The 21,676-nt window shown below is 32.9% G+C and overlaps 1 protein-coding gene across 2 annotated transcripts in view; it reads right to left on the bottom strand.

The window, feature by feature from the left end:
* Window positions 1-21,676, bottom strand: part of RSRC1 (arginine and serine rich coiled-coil 1) — a 349,184-nt gene that overhangs the window by 129,790 nt on the left and 197,718 nt on the right. For both annotated transcript variants that reach the window (XM_016148824.2, XM_036219171.1), the window contains exon 6: window positions 18,148-18,199. In XM_016148824.2, coding sequence (XP_016004310.1) covers window positions 18,148-18,199 — 52 coding nt within the window. The remainder of the gene's footprint in view (window positions 1-18,147; window positions 18,200-21,676) is intronic.

Genomic DNA, 21,676 nt, shown 5'->3' with positions numbered 1-21,676 from the left:
GATTTTATGGGTTGCCTCAAATAGGTTGCCTCGCCCTTCAGCTACTGTTTGAGTTTGGCCAATAGAAGTCATGGAAGGGAGATGAATTAGAGGGCAGGAAGAAAGAGAGGTTAGGGTTTATTTTCTGCTTCCCCGGGGTTTGACAGTGGCTGCCTTTCAATTTTTTTAAATTATTAAATTTACTGTGATATTGGTTAATAAAATTATGTTTCAAATATACAATTCAATAATATGTCATATGTATACTGCATTGTGTTCACCACCCAAAGTTAAATCTCCTGTCACCATATATTTGACCCTCTTTACCCTTTCTAACTCCCCTCTCCCCCTTTCCCTCTGGTAACCACTAAACTGTTTGTCTTCTTCGTTTGTTGCTTTCAGTTTTATATCCTACATATGAATGAAATCATATGGTTCTGAACTTTTTCTGTCATATTTTGCTTAGCATTATTGTCTCAAGATCCATCCATGTTGTTGAAAATGGCAGTATTCTATCTTTTCTTATGGCTGAGTAATATTCCATTGTATAGATGTATCACATCTTCTTTATTCAATCATCTCTCAAAGGACATTTTGGTTATTTTCATGGAAACAGCCTTTCTCTTCTAAAGGCCCAGTTGCCATTGGGATAGCTCTCTCATAATAAGCTCTCAAACGTTCTAAAGCTGTGCTCTTTCTTTTCCCTTATTAGGCCTAATGTGGTAGCGATTCACAGCTATTGCTGGGCCTGGAATCTTGATGATTCTCCTTAACTGTAACCAACTCTTTAATTGGCCCTTCATTAAACTGTCTGCTTAGACTTTGAGTGTGCCATGTATTTTCTGCTGCTACCTTAAGCTATACACTTGGTCATCTTTGATTCCCACACTCCTTTCTAAACCCTAGAGGTCTGAGGCACAATCTACAATCTGGAGTCAGTTAGCTTAATCCTGCCCTGTCTTGTTTTGTTGTAGCATGTTGACCCCCACCACTACGCCTCAGGAAATTCAGATTACGCTTTAGGTGACTCCACGTCAATTCTTTCTATTCCTTACTTTGTAATTGGACCCCTAGTCATGCCCTACCGATGGACTGGTGAAAAAAGTTTCTTAATGTGCTATTTCTGATTCTTTCTCTGTTTCTCTCATTTCAGCGTTTAGTCTTAACCTGTTGAGTCCCAGGTTTCTAGATTAGGGAAAAGAAAAAATTATTGTGACTCACATAAAATAAAATTCCTAATAATTAGAAGCTTATAATAAGTAGGATGCTTTATAAAGAAACTAATAGATAAATCTTTTATAAACAAAATGCATGAGATATAATTTATGACCCATTTTCTTTAAAAAACAAAACACTTTTTATAAAGTTTAAAAAAAAAAAAAAGTACTAAATATACTGTCAGAAAGTCATGTTCCATGTACCTCCACCTCTGGTAAGTGAAGTTTCATGATTTAACTCTCTAGAACTACCCTATTAAACATCCAACATGTAAATTACTTGTTTACGATCGACATCTTTCTACAATGTATTATTATCTTGTATACTATACTGTCTTTAAAGTTTTCAATTGTAAAAGAAACATAAGCTTATTTAAAAAAAAATATCAAAGAACTACAGAAAAGTAGGAAATAAAGGCATACCACCACTTCTATTACACTCATCACAGTTTGGTAGATATTTTTCCAGGGCTTTTTCTATGCATTTTAAACACAGACACACACAGATGTATATGATTTCATATACATCTTTCCTTATTAGTCAACACACACAGCATTTGTTTGATCTTCATGTTTTCTTAAACAGAATGATGTTGACCTTCCTTCATCCTTTCCTTGATAACTTAGAGCATCATTACAAATATGAAAATACTAACTAAAGTCTGGCATGTAAAAGAGTAATGTCCTGAAGGGATCATGCATAGAGACATTGCTAGTCAGTAGACTCATAGTCTAATAGTTTTTGAGATCTTTAGTCTGCTATTTATAATTCGCCTATCTTCCTTGGCAGGAATTTTATGCTTAAGTTGCGTACTTTCTACTATTATTTGCTAATTTACTCTAATCTGATAAAGGTTTTCAATCTAGGTATCCAGAATAAATAAGGCATCAAAAAGGAAAATTTAACAAATGGTGTCAGGATTAGACTTTTGTTGAAAAAAAAAAATTCTGTTTTTAGCATCAACGCTAAATTCCAGAAAAATTCAAGCGTTAATGATAGAATATTCAAAAAAGTATAAAAACAATGATCAAAAGAAAATACTGAATTTTATTTAATAGCTGAAAGAGAAAGGCTTTTGTGGAGTAAATAATTTGACCTGGCACCAGAAGAGCTAGACCTATGTCTTCTGTTCCTAAAAAGCTAATTAATTACCGTGTTTTTATTATTCATGGTGGGCCTCTCAGACCAAGTCTGATATTTACTATCAAGGTGACTAAGGGAGGAGTCAGCCACACCCAACAGCATTAATATGGGAGCTGGCCATGACAAAAAGACTAGCTATTACAGATTTAGGGCTTTGGGCCACATGGAGTCAGCCCAACCTCCTGGAGATTGGCTTCAATGAAATAAGCAATGAATAAATCAACCATGACTATGTAATGATGCTTGGATAAAATCTCTGAACACTGAAGCTTAGGTAAGCTCCCTGGGTTGCAATACTCCAAGACTATTGTCACACATGATCCAATGAGGGTGACACATCCTGACGAAGACAGGAACTTCCTTTGGAAGCCTCCTAGACTCAGCCCTATGTGTCTCTTCCATTGGATGGTTCAAATGTGCATCATTTCCCTGTAATAAATGTGACCACAAGATAAATTTTCAATTTATCTCTAAGTCTTTCTGGGGAAGGATCATCAAAGCTGAGGGTGGTTTGGGGAAAATGTCATATGCAAAAAAGAAAATTCCTGACCAATACCATATATATATATTCGAAAGCTAAATAAAATATTTCATTATAGAATGCAACGTTACATTAAAAAAATAATATACCATTAACAAATAAGATTAATTATAAGTCAAGTAAGGGCAGTTAAATATTGAGAAATCCTTAAATATGATACAATATATTAAAAGATCTAACGATCATATCAACAGATATAAAAAAATAATTAAACAAAATCCAACATCCCTTCATGATCAAAACTCTTACTAAAACTAAGAATGGAGGAGAATTTCCTGACCTTGATAAAGAAAGCTACATAAAGCCTACAGCTAACAACATTTTTAATGATGAGAACTTGAAGTTTTCCCAGTAAGATCAGGTATAATGCAATTATGTCCTCTTTCATCACTCCTTTTTAACATTATACTGGAAGTTCTAGCAAATGCGATAGAAAATAAAATAAAAGTATGCAAATTGGGAAGGAAGAAGTAAAACTGTTCTTGTTCACAAATATGATCATCTATGATGAAAATCTGAAAGAACTGATAAAAATACTGGAACTAATAAGTGATTATATAAGGTTTCATTAAACTACAAGTTTAATGAACAAAAGTCTATCACTTTCCAATATATCATCAATAAACAAGTAGAATTTGAAATTAAAAACACAATACCATTTACATTAGCACCAAGAAAAACAAAATACTTAGGTATAAATCTAACAAACTTTGTACAAGATATATATGAGGAAAACTATAAAATTCTGATGAACAAAGTCAAGAACTAAATAAATTGAGAGAAATTCAAAGTTTATAATAGGAGGACTCAATATTATCAAAATGTCAGTTCTTCCCAACTTGATCTATAGATTCAATGCAATCCCAATTGAAATCCCATAAAGTGATTTTGCGAATGTCTACAAGCTAAGTCTGAAGTCTATAAGAAGAGGAAAAAGACCCATGAGGGTCAACAGAATATTGAAGAAGATCAAAGTTGGAGGACTGACACTACTCAACTTCAAGCCTTATATAAAGCAACAGTAATCAAGGCAGTGTGGTATTGCAAAGGAATAGACAAATAGATCAATGGAACAGAGTAGAACGTCTAGAAACAGATTCACATGAATGCAGTCAACTGATTTTGACAAATGAGCAAAGGCAACACAATGGAGAAGAAAAACTATTTTCAATAAATGAAACAGCTGGACATCTACATGCAGGAAAAAGAAATTAATCTAGACACAGACCTTGCGCCTTCCACAAAAATTAATCTAAATGGATCGTAGACCTAAGTATGAAGCACAAAATGATAAAACTCCTAAAAGATAACATAGAATACCTAGATGTCCTTCAGTATGGCAACTACTTTTCAGATACCACCAAAGGCATGATCCATGAAATCAATAACTGATGACCTGGACTTCATTAAAATTAAAAACTTCTGCTCTGTGAAAGACAATGTCAAGAGAATGAGAATATTAGCCACAGACAACATAAAAATATTTGGAAAAGACATCTGATTAGGGACTGTCATCCAAAATATACAAAGAACACTTAAAATTCAACAATAAGAAAATGAACAACCCAATTAAAAAATGGACCAAAGACCTTAACAGATACATCACAAAAAATATACAGAAGGCAAATAAATATATAAAAAGACGTTCAACATATGTTGTTGGAAATTACAAATTAAAACGACAATGAGATATCATGATACACCTATTAGAATAGCCAAAATCCAGAACAATGACAACACCAAATGCAGGCGCGGATGTGGAGTAACTGGCGCTCACATTCATTGCTGGTGGGAATGCAAAATGGTGCTTTCACTTTGTAAGACAGTCTGGTGGTTTCTCACAAAACTACACATGTACTGTTACCATATGATTTAGCAATCACATAGTATTTACCTAAAGAAGTTGAAAATGCATATCTACACAAAAACCTACACATAGAACTAGCATAACAAAAGCATTCAGAAAACAGTCAAATGACTCACTCAGTGCTTTCATGACTTACTGTAAAGCTACAGTAATCATGGCAGTGTGGTACTGGCAAAGGGACAGACAGACAAATAGATCAATGAAACAACAGAGAATTCAGGATAGACCTACTTATATGTGGTCAGTTTGTTATTTTAAAGAACTAAAAGTCAATTCAGGGGAGAGAAAATATCTTTTCAACAGATAGTGCTGGGTCAATTAGACATCCACATGCAAAGAAAAGAACCTCAACCCATACTTCACACCATACGTAAAAATTAATCTAAAATGGATCATAGTTCTAAATGTAAGATTTAAATATGAACCTGTAGAAGAAAACATAGAAGCAAGTCTTTATAGTCTCTGGTTAGGCAAACATTTCTTAGCTATGACACTGAAAATACAATACATTAAATAAAAAGTGATAAATTGGGGACTTCAACAAGTTAAGAACTTCTGTTCTTCAAAAGACACGTTAAGAAAATGTAAACATGTTATAAAATTTAAAAAAAAACCTGCAAATCTCACATCTGTTAAAGAACTTTTATCCAGAATATACATAACTTTCAAAATTCAGCAACTGAAAGACAAATAACCCAATTCTTAAAAATGGGAAAAGAGGATCTATAATGGCAAATATGCACATAAAGCAATGCTCAACAATATTCATCATGAGGGAAATTCAGATTAAAAGCACAATGAGGTACCTCTACACACCCACTCGAATGACCAAAGCACAATAAAAACTAATAATTCCAAGTACCAACAAGGATGTAAAACAACTTGATTTCTCATAGGAATGCCAAATAGTCTAGCCACTTTGGAAAAGTTTGCAGTTTCTCATAAATTTAAACAGAATTATCACACTACCCAGCAATCCAAGTCCTATGTATTTACTCAAATGGAACAAAAACTTATGTTAACACAAAATCTTATTTGAGAATGTTGTACTGATTTAATTAATAATCATCCAACATTAGAAACAACATAAATAACTTTCGATTAATCCACACAATGGAATACTATTCAGTAATAAAAAAGGAATAAACTATTGATAAATGCAACAACATGGATAAATCTCAAAGGCATTATGCTAGGTCAAAAAAGTCAGACTCAAAAAGCTGCATATTACATGACTCCATTTATATAACATACTGGAAATGTTGAAACTATAGGGATGGAAAAATAGGTCAGTGGTTTCTAGGAACAAGAAATGATGGGAGAGGTTTGTGACTAAGGGGAATGAGGAAATCCCGAGGGATGATAAAATTGTTCTACATCTTGATTCTGGGTGTTGTACAACTGTTTTTTGCATTTGTCAAAAATCAAAAAACTCTCACTTAAAAGTGAGATATATATACATTATTAATTAAAATACCTATCTCAATATATAAATATATAAATTCGGAATATATAAATATCTATGAGTCAAAAATATAAATAATTCCTTTATAAATGGACAATACATTCTTTACAAAAATATACAGATGACAACTGAATGAAAAAGTGCTCAACCTCATTAGGTATCACAGGAATGCATAGTAGAGCCAAATGAAATACAGCACAATAAACAGAATAGCTGAAATTAAACAGAATACTGACAACATCAGTGATGTCCAAGATGTGGAACGACTGTGAAAACGCAAAATGGTACGCCACTTTGGAAAGGAGCTTGGCAGTTTCTTATAGTTAAAATAACACTTAACTATATAATCAAGCAATCCAATTCCTAACTATTTATTCAAGAGAAATGAAAACATATGTTCACATAGACTTGTACTTGTGTGGATTAAGTTATAATCAACAAAACCATAAACTGGAAACAACGCATCTATCCACCAATTGCTGAATGAATAAGCAAACTGGTACAGCCATACAATGGAATACTACTCAGCAATAAAAAGAAGTGTTCACAACAATGCAGACACTTTGAAAAGCATCATGCCAACTGAAAGATTACAGACCAAAGTCTACATACTCTATGATTCCATTTATACAGCATTCTGAAAAGAGCAAAACTATAGCGACATAAAGCAGATCAATGATTGCTAAGGTGATAGGAAGAGAGAACTGATGTCAAAGGAATACGAGAGAAATTTCTGAAGTAATATAAAATGTTCTTTATCAAAAATTTTTGTGGTAGTTGCATGACTGTATACATTTGTCAAAACTCATTGAATTTCACACTAATATTGGGGAATTTTATTGTTTTTAAATTAAACCTTTTCTATATCTCTTTAGAGTCTTTTCATAACTACAAAAAAGTCAGAAAATAAAGATAAGCCAAATAAATTTTTTTTAAACTCCACCACCAGGGACAATAACCACTATTAGCAATTTGATACGCCAAGAATGTTTTTCAATGTAAACATTAACTTCTGGTAAAAACTAAAATAGGATCATAGCTCACTTCATTCTGTTCAAGAACTTCAGTTTTTTGAATTCCTAAATAGAGCACCAATGTTTCTATTTCAATAAATACATCATACGCATTAAAAAAGAAAAAGAGACTATGCTATGATTCTCCTAGTTGTAAGTAAACACCAAGAATTCCAACTGTATAATGACTTCTGTTGTAATTAATTATTTCAACATTTACAAAACTTTTACTTAACTCACAGGTCTCAAATTCTCTAATAAACGTATTTTCTAGTTTTGCTAAATAAAATTCAAATAAATCCTTTATAAAAATAAAACAAAATCTCAACTTTATGGAATGAAAGGATGGTTAAAAATAACAGTAAACATTAAATAAACATTAATTAAAAATTTTTTTGGAAGAAAGGATTATTTGTTGATTTGTTACCATCGACTCTGTAAATTTAGGGGGAAGATGCTGTACTCACACACAAAAAGGGCCACTCTATTTAAACAGTTTTTCTTTTTATTATTATTATGAAAGAAAAAAGAAACCCCAGGGTCTAAAATGTAATGAGTGATCCTATTAGTTCCACCAGACTAAAATCATACAGTCTACGTATGTGGTCTTTTCACCACATCTGTCATGAGCCATTTTTACATCACAAAATGCAAAACACAGAGCACCGATACGGTAGATGAGACCTGGGAAAGTATTCATCATTTGATTTCCCCCCAGAAGAAAAACTGGCTCATATGAAGATAGGTGACAATTCTTTGCTGAGCATACTTAGAATTTAGATATATTTTAGAATTAAATTTTAACATAATCTGAACAACAAAGTGAAAACCATAATGAAGTAAAGGATTAAATCAAATTAAAAAAAAAAAGAAATCTCAATCATAATTTTCTTAAAATCCAAATATTTTGCTTGGTTAGAATACATGGATCAATTATTTAAGCCATTTATAATATATAAAAATGTATAAAAGTGCTTACCACATAGTAGATGCTCAATAAATAACACTCAATGTTTAAATATTTCATGTAACATATTTTATTAAGCATTTTATATACTGATCTGATATTTCACCTTTAAAAAGTTCTCAGTTACATTAAAATGGAATTTTTACTAATGTAAGACATATAGTATAAAAGTTCTGAATTATTTCCTTGACTTATCACTTTTTGGTAAATTTCTTCCCATAGTATTATTTTATTCTTACATGAAAACATAAACTATAATTTACCTTATAAGAAAAAGTTGGTTATCATTCCAAACTTTTTAATGGTTTAAATTAAGAAATATTAAAAGGCGATTAATTTTAAAAACCTCATTACGTAATTCTGTTTTAGATAAATTATTTTCAACGATTCTAAAACTACTGAAAAAGAAATTGCACACTTGATATACAAACATCCAAATCTTATACACTTGTCAGTCTTTCAATAATGAAGTCTGGAGAAAAATAAATTCACAGACACCCATGTGAATTGGCAACTGTAAGTGACAGAAGCCCTTCTAAATCCTCTGTTTACACTGGGGATTAGTGGAGTAGATTTTGAGTTGCAAACTGAACAGTCCATGGTCAAGGGAACCTGCTCCCTGTCAGCCCGCAGGGCATAAGGACAAAGCATGGTCCTGGTAGGAAGTGACCCATAAACGTATTCGTACCCAGGATTTATACAAAGCCAGTCTGCCTCACAGAAACTCCATATGACCATTAACTGGCCTGCAAGGCCTGCCAGGAGGCCTAATTACAGGTCTACAGAGCCCAATAACAAAAGCTGAAGGGCTTTAGCCTAGGGATGATCTGCTTTATACTGACTTGAGAGAGTCCATATAGAGGACCCAAAAGAAAGAGGTTTAGCTTTAAAATTCTCCCCAGAGATCCAGCATTGTACTCTAGTCTAGAAAGCCCACATGCAACATACTTCAGCTAGGCTTAAGCATACCACCCTCTCAAAATTAACATTCAACTACTGTCTGCTTAACATCTGCTCAAACATGGCAAGTCAGACTCTGGCTGATAGCTTTCTTCTTACTAAATATTATTAGGAATAAGTAAGCCATTCAAAAATAAATGTGCAACTGATGCTAAAACAAATAACATACTTTAAAAAGCTATTTACTAAATGATTCTCTTTAGGGAAGCACTATTATATCTTTTTGGCCTAATATGAAGCCAAAAAGTGTGTTCATATTGGAAACTGAAAGTTAAATTAACATTATCAATTTGATTTTGCATTAAAGCTATTACATTTTATGTAGAATTTCTGAAGTTTGCAGAAATCATATTTGATGAAAAAATGTTTTAACCAATGCCCAAGTCAATTAAACTATTTAAGGTTTTATTCATTTGTTTCTTTTAAAAAGCACTATTCTTAATTCTTGATAATTTCTAACTGTATATGTGTGCTTGTACGAGAAGGATGTTTTGGCTCAATATCTCTTCTTTCACTACCTCATAAAGCCACTCTGGTGATGTCATAAAAAACTACTACGCCTACTAGCTAACATTTATAGTACACTCAGTTATATGGTAGATGCTTTTCTAATCACTTAATTACATTAACTTATTTATGTCTCATAAAACTCTAAAGATATACATTACTATTATTCCCTTTTGATAAACAAAAAAACTGATCTTCAGCAAGCTTTAACAACTTTCACATAGTTTTATAAGTAAATAACGGAGCTGAGACTGGCACTCAAGCATTCTGACTTGAGAACTTAACCACTGTAGTATCCTGTCTTTCAGAATAATTGCTAATACTGACTCAATACTTACTGTGTATCAGGCACTGTTCTAAGTGTTCTGCAAATGTTAACTCGTTTAAACTCCACAACAACAACCTCATCAGTTATGTACTAAAAACAGCTCCATTTTATAGATGAGGAAAGTAAAACAGAGTAAAGGGGAAGTAAAATGCCCAAGCTCCCAGAGTCAGTAAGTGAAGCTGGATATAAATCTAGACTATCAATATATAATCAAGCAGAAGCCAACATGGATAAAAAAAATTTTGAAAACTATTTATATGAGATAGCAATTATCACTTGCTCTGTTTTTTAGGCTTCTCCTACATAAAAGCCTCTCATAATAAATCAGCCTTTTTCTTGGAGCCACAGATCAGTGGTCAGAAACCTACAGAGCAAAACCTCTGTTAGCTTTAAATCGGGGTAGCAGAATGGTTTTCTATGCTCCCTGGAAACAGTACAACATTATTATGGCAATCTCATTCGTAATTCTCAGAATCACAAATACTTAAAGCTATACTGGACTTTAGAGAGAGTGAGACTTCAAAGGTCATGTGGCTATGAAAAGAAAGGGTCAGGACTTACTTGGCTTCCAGATGCTTAATAGGTAACTACGAGAATAATATCTAAGCTTAACATGCTGCAGAAGAATTGGGATGGAGTGGGGCTCCTATGGCTAATACTTAAGCACAGCTTCTTACCGGGATACCGTATGTAAGTGTGTGTCACTTATCTGTGTTTTAAAATATTTAACCAGCTTCTATCCCAAGCAAAGGTCTCTGAAATACATGTCCTTAGTTAGGTTGAAAACAAAAATACTGATGGTCATAAAACATTACCCTGGACTTTCAAAATTATTAGAAATTTAACTACTATGAGTACTCTAATAGCTAAGGAAAAGGACATTTTTGAGTGAAACTTTAGTCCTCTTCAATTACTAGTTAGAAAGCACTCATTTCAGAATCAAAGGCTTGATTGAGGATAGAAATTATTTTATTGTAAGGTTAATTACAGCATTACAGCTAACAAAACAAGGTATGTATTTGGTACTATTTTCTATCACTCTTCTTTCTTCCCAATATAACTGGGATTTAACCTATGGACAGAAATAGAGTCCGAAATCGTTGGATTTGAGTCTTGGTTCTGCCACTTATTAGCTATGTGCTCTTTTACAAGTCATTTATACTTTCAGGATATTTGTAAAATACAACTAATTAGCTCTCCATGCAGTGATGTGAGTCAAATGATAAAAGATTTATGAAAGTGCTTTGAAAACTATAAAGCACAATACAAAGGGTTGTAAACATTATTCATAAAATGAAATATTAGAGAGATTTTTATGATAAAAGTGATTTACTATACATGCACTAAAAGCAATTTCTATTTTTTCTTATGACACTAGAGATATAATTTTAAAGGTTGCATGTGTCAGTAATTTTATTAAAACTAAAATATTAAAGTGATTTTAGAGAAAATTGTACCTTGAAACTACATTTTGAAAAGAGTCATCTTTTCATGCTAATGAAAAATATTTCTGAAAAATCTCTCCTCTAAAGCCTTCAAACTCATGAACATACTTGGCATAACATGATACTGTATTTTTATGTAAATCTAAATAATGTTTGGAAAGATCTTAAAATGTCAAACAACAGTGAGAGCAAAAGAAACAGATACAAGTTTTTAAGTAAACTTATTATTCTTCTTCCTCCTCTGTGATAATTATGTGTAATTATCTTTTCTGTCATGCACTACCTTAAAATCTAAGATTAAAATGTCAGATTATGGTCATGTCTACATTTGAAGCCAGAAAAATTTTTCATACATTTACTTTAAAATCCATCACTTGGGCTGTTTCCATGTCCTGGCCATCGTGAATAGTGCCGCTATGAACATTGGTGTACAAATATCTTTTGGGATATGGGTTTTCAAGTCTTTACGGTAAATACCCAAGAGGGATTGCTGGATCATATGGGCATGGAAACAACCGAAGTGTCCTACAACAGATGATTAGACAAAGAAGCTGTGGTACATATATACAATGGAATATTATTCAGCCGTAAGAAGAGATGAAATACTGCCACTGTGACAACATGGATAGACCTTGAGATAATCAGGCTAAGTGCAATAAGCCAGACAGAAAAAGTGGAAAACCACATGATATCACTTATATGTGGGATATAAACCTAAAACAACAAATGAACAAGACAGAGACTCATGGGCATGGACAATAGACTAGTGGTCACCATAGTGTGGGTGGGGGAGGGGTGAAGAGAGATGTAGTTGGAGTAAGAGGGGTCAAATATGTGGCGGCAGAAAGAAATCTAACTATGGGATGTGAACATACAATGCAATATATATATATATATATATACACACACAGACACACACACACACACACTTTACTGTTAAATTGTACACCTGAAACTTACTGGATTTTATTAACCGATGTTACCATAATAAAATTAATTTTTAAAAAATCCATCAAACAGTGGTTATAAAGAGCACATCGGAATTTAAAGGTTTACTTTCCAGTTATCCAGATGGTTGATTCTCTCAATGACTTATACACCAAAAAGTAACAGCTGGAATTCTTTTTGGTATGTTACCACTCAGCACAGCTGTTAAAACTGCTGGGAAAGATTTGGAAATTTTAGATATGGTTCCTGACTTTCAGAAGTTTATTATTTCATTGGGAAAATAAATCCAGCACTCATGAAACAATTAAATATTAATATTACCAATATGTGAGTAAATATCAGCCTAAATGGTATGCATTGAACTAGAACAAAAGGAATTCAAAGGAAGAGAGAAAGATCATGTACTGGAAAAGGCAGGGAAATAATGTGAAAATTCTATTGCAGATGAGTCCTGAAGTGTTTGAAGAGGGAAGAAGCAGGAGAAAGACATTTCTAGAAGAGATAAAATCATGAGTGAAGGAAGATTCCTAGGTAGAAAACAAACAAACAAACACACAAACATGTAATTCAAAGAATAAGACAAAGCACAGAATTCTAAGAAATAAAGACAGAAAAGTCTTTAGATTGACCATAGAGTAACTTGGAACCTGAAGTATATAAGCATAAAATTGATTTTGTTAGCAATAGAGAGCCAATTAATAATTCTGAACAATGGAGTAGCCGAGCAGTGGTATTTACAAAATGTATATACAAATAAATATTTCTGGTGGCTACCCTTTGCCAGGCTCTGGGCTAGGCACTTATTGTATTATGATATTTATCTTCACAACAACCCTGTAAGGTAGTTATTATCTTCTTCCTTACAAATGAGGAAATGATGGTACAGAGAAATCCCAAATCTAAATATTTTCAAACAGGGAATTCAAATGTGTGCCATGGTCTAGTTGAGACAGTAGGAGTCTGTACTCATATATTGTTGGTGGAAATGTAATACGGTTCAGCTGCTGTGGGAAATTTAGTGGTTTCTCAAAATGTTAACCAAAGAATTACCAAATGACTCCACTATTACATTCCTAGGTATCAACCCCCCAAATTACAAATGGGTACTCAAACAAGAACAAATAAACGCATGTTCATAACAACACTATTCACAGTAGCCAAAAGGTGGAAATAACCCAAATTTCCATCAATATATAAGTGGATAAACAAATAGTGTATATAAATACAACGGAATATTATTCAACCATAAAAAGAAATAAAAACAGACACATGCTACACCATGGCTGTACCTCCAAACTTTATGCTAAGTGAAAGAAGCCAGACACAAAAGATCACATGTAGGATGATTTCATTTACATGAAATAACCAGGATAGATAAATTCACAGAGACAGAGGGCCAATCAGTGGTCACCAGAAGCTGGGGTACGGGGAATGGGGAGAAAACTGTTTAATAGTAAGAGGTTTCACTTTGGAGTGATGCAAATGTTTAAGAACTAGTTAGAGGTGGTGGTTATAAAGCATTATAAATATATTTAATGCCACTTTAAATATATAATTATTCACTTTAAACACAAATGATTGATTTTATATTATGTGAATTTCATCACAATAAATTACTTTTTAAAAACGGAGTACTATAGTCAACTAGAAAATATACATATCTGTCATGTTCCATTTAAAACATCCTGTATGGGCTAAAGAATAAACACCAAACTGTTCAAGGTTGCAGAATGAGTAGGAAGCAGACTTAGAACCTTTCCTCTATTCACCACCATCTCCCTGGAGAAGTAACAGAATTGAAGCAAGAGACCAATTAAGAAGTAATGGATTAACCTTTGGATGAAATGTTTGGCATTTAGTAAAGAGATGGCAGTGGGAAAGATAAGAAAGGGATAAATATAAAAAGAAAATTCAAAATAAGAGTCATTAATTCTAGGTGAATGATTGCCTATAAAGAAGTCAAAGAAAAAATTTAATCTTAAATAGAAGAATTTTAATATTACATAGAAGAATGATAAAAGTATTCTTAAAGAGGAAAGGAAGACATCATGGCAAAAAATGTTTTTATTTGGACTTAGTACCACAGAGTAAATCATTAGCTCAAGTTACCATTTAGAGTCAATCTTACAAATTTACACAATTTTGCAACCTATTGCCATTTGAAGATTTAAAAAAAGCAACTTTAGTTATAACCTTAATTTCATATCGCCCTTGAATTAAAAGTTTAAACAAGTTAAACCAAACACAGAATTTGATTTCAATTGCAATTTGGTAATGAACATGAAAAATGATGCTATCTAAATCTAGAGATTCGGTATAGCAAAGTAGAAAAATAACATATGAAATATAATAAGTATAATAAAATTCGACTTCAAATTCATGTTTGGTACAGTATGCATGACACCCTAGACGTTTTACTTAATGTTATTTTACTCTTTCAAAATCATACCACTAATAATCGTTGTCAAATATTCTAAATATATTCTACTTCCAAACCAGTAACATTATGAACATTCACTAATAATTCAATAACAGTGCAAAGGTTATATATAAAGCTTTCTTCTGGGACCTACAGAGTAAAAGACTAAATTTAATCAGCAGGATGTCTATATACGAACCCTATTGACTAGATCACGGTAATTATAAGGCTGAAATGAATCCTGTCTCAAGAATCCAACACACAGTCTTAAGCCTTTCTCTGTGCCCAGTTTCCAGGCCCCAAAGTCGAAGGTATTTTCCCTGGGAACTCCAATAAACACGAATGTGACAGAATGTGTACTGCCGGACCTTCCTGCAGCCACTTCACTCTCAGGCCCAGGCTAGACTTTAAGGGCAAGCCTTATCAGACTAGCTAAAGTTCTTTTTACTCCCCTCCTTCCTTTTATTTTAATTGTTAGTTTTTAACAATACAATGAACACCCTGAATTCATTACTGTAACAGAGTTCTGGAACCCTGACAGTAACTTCTCCCCTATCCATCCATCTGCTTCCCCTCTCCAGGCAGTTCTCATGAAAAGCAGTACTGGATATTTTTCAAAGGGATATAATACGTTATATCATACTATGAAGCAATATAGTCATAGAACTGGCATCAAAAAAGCAGTCTGGTAAAAATGGTTACGTAACCAGTGGCAGTGAAAAGTAGCACAGGTTTTTTTCTTTTTGTAAAGTAATAGAGCAAAAATGTACAAAAAGCCGCTCTAAAAATTAATACCCATTAACCTCATAAACTCATTTTTTATAGTAATCAATCCCAAGAAACTAATCTAAAATTAAAAAGCACAATTTGTAATAGGATGCACATCACAGTGTTACTGATAAGAGGAAAAAGCTGAGACAACATATATAGTCAACAAGAAGAAATTAATAAATAATGTAACATCTAGCTAAGGTCTGTCCTTTGCTAATCTAGGCCAATATACTTTTTTTTTAAATTGAAAACTGTCAAATTAATGTTTTGAATGTTTCTCAAATATACAGAACCTAGTTTTTTATCCTTAATAGAACTGACGGCATTAAATTTTTAAAAATCAGGATGATGGCTGGGACCAATAGAAACCAGTTAAACACTGTGAGGTCTGGACTGTCATATTTGTTTTATAATATTCTTCAAAATCATTAAAATATGAAGAAATAGAAGAAAACTGTATAAAACTATTAAATGAAATTCTATATAGTTGTATTAATAGAAGCAAATATTTTATGGACTAAGTACCATAAATATTTTCCTTTAAAACTAGAGTTTGTCAGTACTTAAATTATGAACTGAAAATATTTTTTCAAAGCAAAATGCCACTAAAGACTGAATGCATATTATGTAAATGATAATCATACTAATAAGTTTATCCTATAAAAACCCTAGAGCAAGCAAAACTTTAATTCATAAAATGAATACAGACATAAAATACATAAAATATAAGTGACTTTGAAAGTAATATGTAGGGGTATAAAGACTGGTAGTCAAAAATACTTATCAATTTTCATCCCTATATGGTAAGTCACTTCTATTGGTGATATATGGGACTAGTACATCATTTATACTGGTGCTCCAAATCTTTAGACTACAACGGACATTTAGGGTGGGAATACAAGAAGCAAATGTAAGAAATCCTTAATACATATGCATATATGTATTTTTTCAATCAAAGAACACAAAAATATAACTACTATCATTTGGTAGTGAAGGAAAACTTGATAAAGGACCCCCGTATTATGAGCATCATGGTGTTCTCGGCCTCACCTCTTCTTACCCTAAAGCTTGTGACCACAAACAAGCTTCATTTCTTTAATATAGAACCTTCTTGCCCCCCGATTCAAGCTGGTTTTGCCTAAATAATGACATTGGGACTCACTTGCTTTTACACTTGCCCTTATACTCTGTGTATGCCTGCTCCTTTAATCATTAAGCTTTAGGACATAAGATTAACCAAGCCTCAGGTCTATAACCATGAGGACAACAATAGTTTCAGTTGAACTTCTGACTAAGAAAGACATCTTGGCTTTAGATGTGTTTCAGCCTCAGCCCCATGGAGGTAGAACTATAACCCCACCAGACAAGAAACCAGGTCACAGGACCAGGCAGGATGGCGCCATGGCTGATTCCAGAACTGGACACAGTGACCAATTACCTCATCCCCCTTTAACTGTCCAATCAGTAGCACCCACGACCCCAACTCCCTTAGTTTCTATGACTACAGATTGTTCCCTGTATAATCTGTACTCCTGAGATACTCAGAGAGCCAGGCCTTTCAGCAACAGCTTGCCTTTGTCTCTGGGACTTGCAATTCTCTAATAAGCACTTATTCTAAATAGCTCAACTCCTGTGTCAGTCTATTGGCTGAATGGTGAAGGCAGCACCAGCCCCAGACTCGTTTGCCCTCTGGTTTCAGCCTGAAATTACTTTTGATATTAAAATAGAATCCATATTTTACAACGGGAAATTATAATCTCTTTATGAATCTTTAAAAAGGAAATAATTTTTAAAAACGTGTACTACTTTTGTGATATTATTTTAACCCTACTGCATGCTTATCTCGACGACTTATTTGAGTAAGTTACATATATTTTTGGAGAGCACATTAAGATTCAGAGTAAAATATAAGCACTTAGAAAAGATGACATGGATCTTTATATTTTTTAAAATGGTAAAGTATTTAATGTCTTCGTGAACCTGGGTATTATATCTAAAATCCAAGTATAGCATTATTGTACTTTGAAAAATAAAACATAGCATTTAAGGTTAGATGGTACCCAGAACAAAGAGTCCAATGAGTTAGTAGAATGTAATTGGAGGAATTGTAAAACGACATTTACCTGTTTCCTTTGGAACAATAAAATCTCAATCTAAAACTCACACTTTATACAAAAATTAAATCAAAATAGATCATAGTTTTAAATCTAAAATGTTAAAGTATGAAACTTTTAGAAGAAAATGTAGGAGAAAATCTTCATGAAGTGAGGTTAGGCAAAATATACACATGCCACCAAAAGGACAGTTTACAAAAGACAAAAACCAATAAATTGGACTTCATCAAAAGTAAAACAAAATTGAAGTCAATTTAATAAATAAAGAGGTAAAGAATGACCTTTAAGTAATATACTATAGTAATAAATATTTAAGGTAAAATATGGCCACATATATAACCTAGATCTCATAAATTTGTGAGGATATACGACAATGGGTATTTTTCCCTTTGACCCACCTGTAAGCATGTCAGGATTTATTTCAAGCCTTTCATTTAAATAAAGTTAATTATCAACACTTACCAGCAGCTTCAAGAACCAGCTGTAGTCTGGCTTTAGCTTGTTCAGCTGGGGGCTAAAATCAACCACAAAAAAACATTTATAGGTCAGTTTTAATAGATGGAGCTTTAATGCACTGATATGCAATAACAGAAAATTTAGAGAACTTTATCTTAATCAATATTAATATCCACCTACTTCTGAACAAAATTGCATCACAGCAGCTCTACCAATCTACTCTTTCACCTTAGTAATCACATAATACTTTTCATTAGCATGATGCAAGAATGAAGTTCTTTCTTTTTTTTTTTTACTGGAAAAGGTTTTGTTTACTACTTAACATTGTACCAATCAGCAGTAGCTTACATAACAGCAACTTAATAATGAGGCAAAACCCACAATTTTAACAACATATTAGTTGCATATGGAAACATGTAAAGTGATTTATTAGAATTTAAACAACAACTTAAAGTCCAATACTTCAGGCAAGTCATATCCTAAAACCAAAGACTTTGTTTTCCTAACTCTACTGGAAAGAAGCAATTGTGATGAAGATAGGACATGATGTGAGTTAAGTGCTTTCAATTCCCACTAACTGTCCTAATATGGTTCTCTCAATAAACCTTGATTCAATATAGTTGATAATGTTGAAACTAAACTTCTTTCCTACCAGTGGCCTTACTGAGATTTCTGGATAATGTGTTGATGGTATCCAAACTACAACAGACTGTATCGAGACTATGATTTTTATGAAAAACCTGTTAAAAACTATTTTTAATACTTAACACTTCACAATACATTTAGAAAGATGTAAGCATGTGACTAAACAAACTTATATTTATATACAATCATTTCAGAATTAACATTTTACAAAATGTATTAGAATATTTTGCTACTTGTGAAAAAAAAAGCTTAAATAAAAAGCATTAAATAACTGGATATAGAAACATGTGCTCAGAAAGTTTACGAATTTGAATGGTGCTTCTGAACTATAAGAAACAGATGGGAGAGTGTTAAATGAGATGGGAGGGAAGACAGGGGAGAGCCTTTTATATCATAGAACAGAGGTAAACAAACTGTGGCCCTAGACCAGTGGCTGGTTTTGTAAACAAGTTTTATTGGAATACAGCCATGCCCATTTGTTTATATATTGTCTGTGGTTGCTTCTGCGCTCAACTCAATAATAGCAGGAAACTTATGTCTATCAAAGCCTAAAACATTTACTAACCAGACCTTTAAGGAAAAGTTTGCTGACCCCTGACATAGAAGATGGAGAGACTTAACAAGAATTTGAAACAGTAGGGTGAAGAGATGAGATCTGTACTTTGATACATCATTCTAGCTGTGTGAAGTGAAAGGCATGTTACTGGAGGCCAGGAGCGCAGTTAGGGAGCAATTAAAGAACTCCTGGAGAAAGACAAAGAGGGCCTGAGGTGAGGCAGCAGCAGTAAGGCTGGAGAGGAAGAACTAGATTTGAGAAATATTTGATCGGTAACATGTCTGGGTGTGAGAGGAGGAGCTGACAAACAAAAGAGGACTTTATGTTATATATTTGTAGAAAAAATGTATGTACGTGTGCTTTATAAAGTATTGAATACGTGACATCAAATTAAAATATCACAGCAAAATTCTAATGGCAGACCGACACCTACTAAATAATAATTTCTCTAACAGTTATAAACTAAATTGCCTATATGGGCCAAACAGTTAATATGAACAATTATGATGCTAAAGGCAAATGACATCAGTACCAGGGAGCACAGAGAGTGTGGAGAACTGTGGAATACACGGCCTCACCAAAGCAAGCAGCTGATACTCAGCACTAACTTACTGTCATCATGCAGAACTGCAATTTCAGGCTTACAAAATTTCTTGACTTTTCATGAGATTTTAAATCACTATAAAGACTAATACTGTGTGGAACACACAGTACTTCTAAGAGCCAGGTTCAATCCCAAGACAGTCTGTGTACCTATGTCATCTACTTAACACATACAACAGAAACGTGATACTTTGTGCAATATTACATAATTAGAATGGCAAGAAGAAAATGATGTTCTGAATAGCATCTCCCAACGAAGCTAAGAATTATGAAGCATACATTTTCAAGCGTCCAATAAGCAGCATCCTTTGACAGAAAAATGTTAGACATTTTATTGGTTAATATATTTCATAGGAAAGTTTTATGTACTTTATAAGGAAACATTATTTTTAATAACTAAGAATATGTAAGACATAGAATATACAGAATGAGTACCCACATCTAATAAAGTATTAACAATATTGTTAAAATCTCCTACCCATAAAATCTCCCTCCATAGCACCCCCTACCAATTTATAACTACTGTTTTGAAAACATGGTGATTACCATTCTGAAGAAAAGATTTTTGATGGTTGATAATTATGATAATAACACCTACAAAGACATATTTATATCTTCATTAATTCCTCTAATAAGCTATAACATAGGATTCATATTTCAAAGATAAAGAAAACCAGGGAATAAGAACAGTTTAGTAACTTGCCTCGACTAGTGAATGACAGACTGAAATCAAGACCTTCTGCTCCAAATCTCAGGATCTTTCTAACTAAATCACTACGACATTTATGAAGTCAAAGCAATTAATTTCATATATATAAAAACATAAGGATAGGTATTTGATTTTGTTCCAAAGACCCAACTGTTTAAAATAATACATTTGTCCCAGTAATGTAAATGAAATATAATTCCATTCTAAATACATTTGCATATACTAATATAACTTCCTAATTTTATTTGTGAAATATAGGGATCAATTCAACTATGGGATAAAAATACGTTGTTAGGTTCACCAGATTTTTAAAAGTAATTTTGATTTCATTTCTCAACTATTGGATTCATTTCTCAAACATTATTCTTGGTAGGGAATTCAGATATGAATGTTCTCTCACTTTCTGTCCATCTGCAAATATCTTTCTTTTACTCTGACTGGTGAATAATTTGAACGGATATGGGATTCTTGGTTACAGTCTTTTTCTGTCAGTCACCTTCCCCTCAAATCCTTTCCCAGGGCCACCTAACACTGTTTCAGCTTTGAATTTGTCCCAGAAGATGAAAGGCATCACAACAGGTCTCTTGGCTGAAACCCTCCAGGTCTCACCTGCCTATGTGAGTCACTAGCTTCTTGGCTCAGAAAAAAATCATTTGGAGCTGGGAATGGAGAGGAGACCAGCAGATACATGTTGCTATCATTCTGATTGCTTTTTACAGTTACTTTTTAAAAAAAGATTAAGAGGAAAATAGAAACAATATAGAGTTAAAAGAACATTTTATACTAATCTATTTTTAGTTAGATATCATCATACTAGCAGGCTTAGAAAGAAAATACGTTTGTGGCTTGCGTGACAAAATTTCTAATGCTTTATCTATTTTAGAATATATTAGATTCCAGGGATTAGCATGAATTCCATCTAAAGTTGGTAAATGATACTGTTATTCAGAACCAGAAATCAAACCTTATTTAATAAATAATAATACCAAATACAAATGCACGGAATACAATTTCTCAATATA

This window comes from Rousettus aegyptiacus, unplaced genomic scaffold (genome assembly GCF_014176215.1).
Source record: "Rousettus aegyptiacus isolate mRouAeg1 unplaced genomic scaffold, mRouAeg1.p scaffold_m13_p_4, whole genome shotgun sequence".
Lineage (NCBI taxonomy): Eukaryota > Metazoa > Chordata > Mammalia > Chiroptera > Pteropodidae > Rousettus > Rousettus aegyptiacus.
Note: the sequence above shows the minus strand (reverse complement) of the source record. Positions and strands in the feature narration are given on the sequence as shown.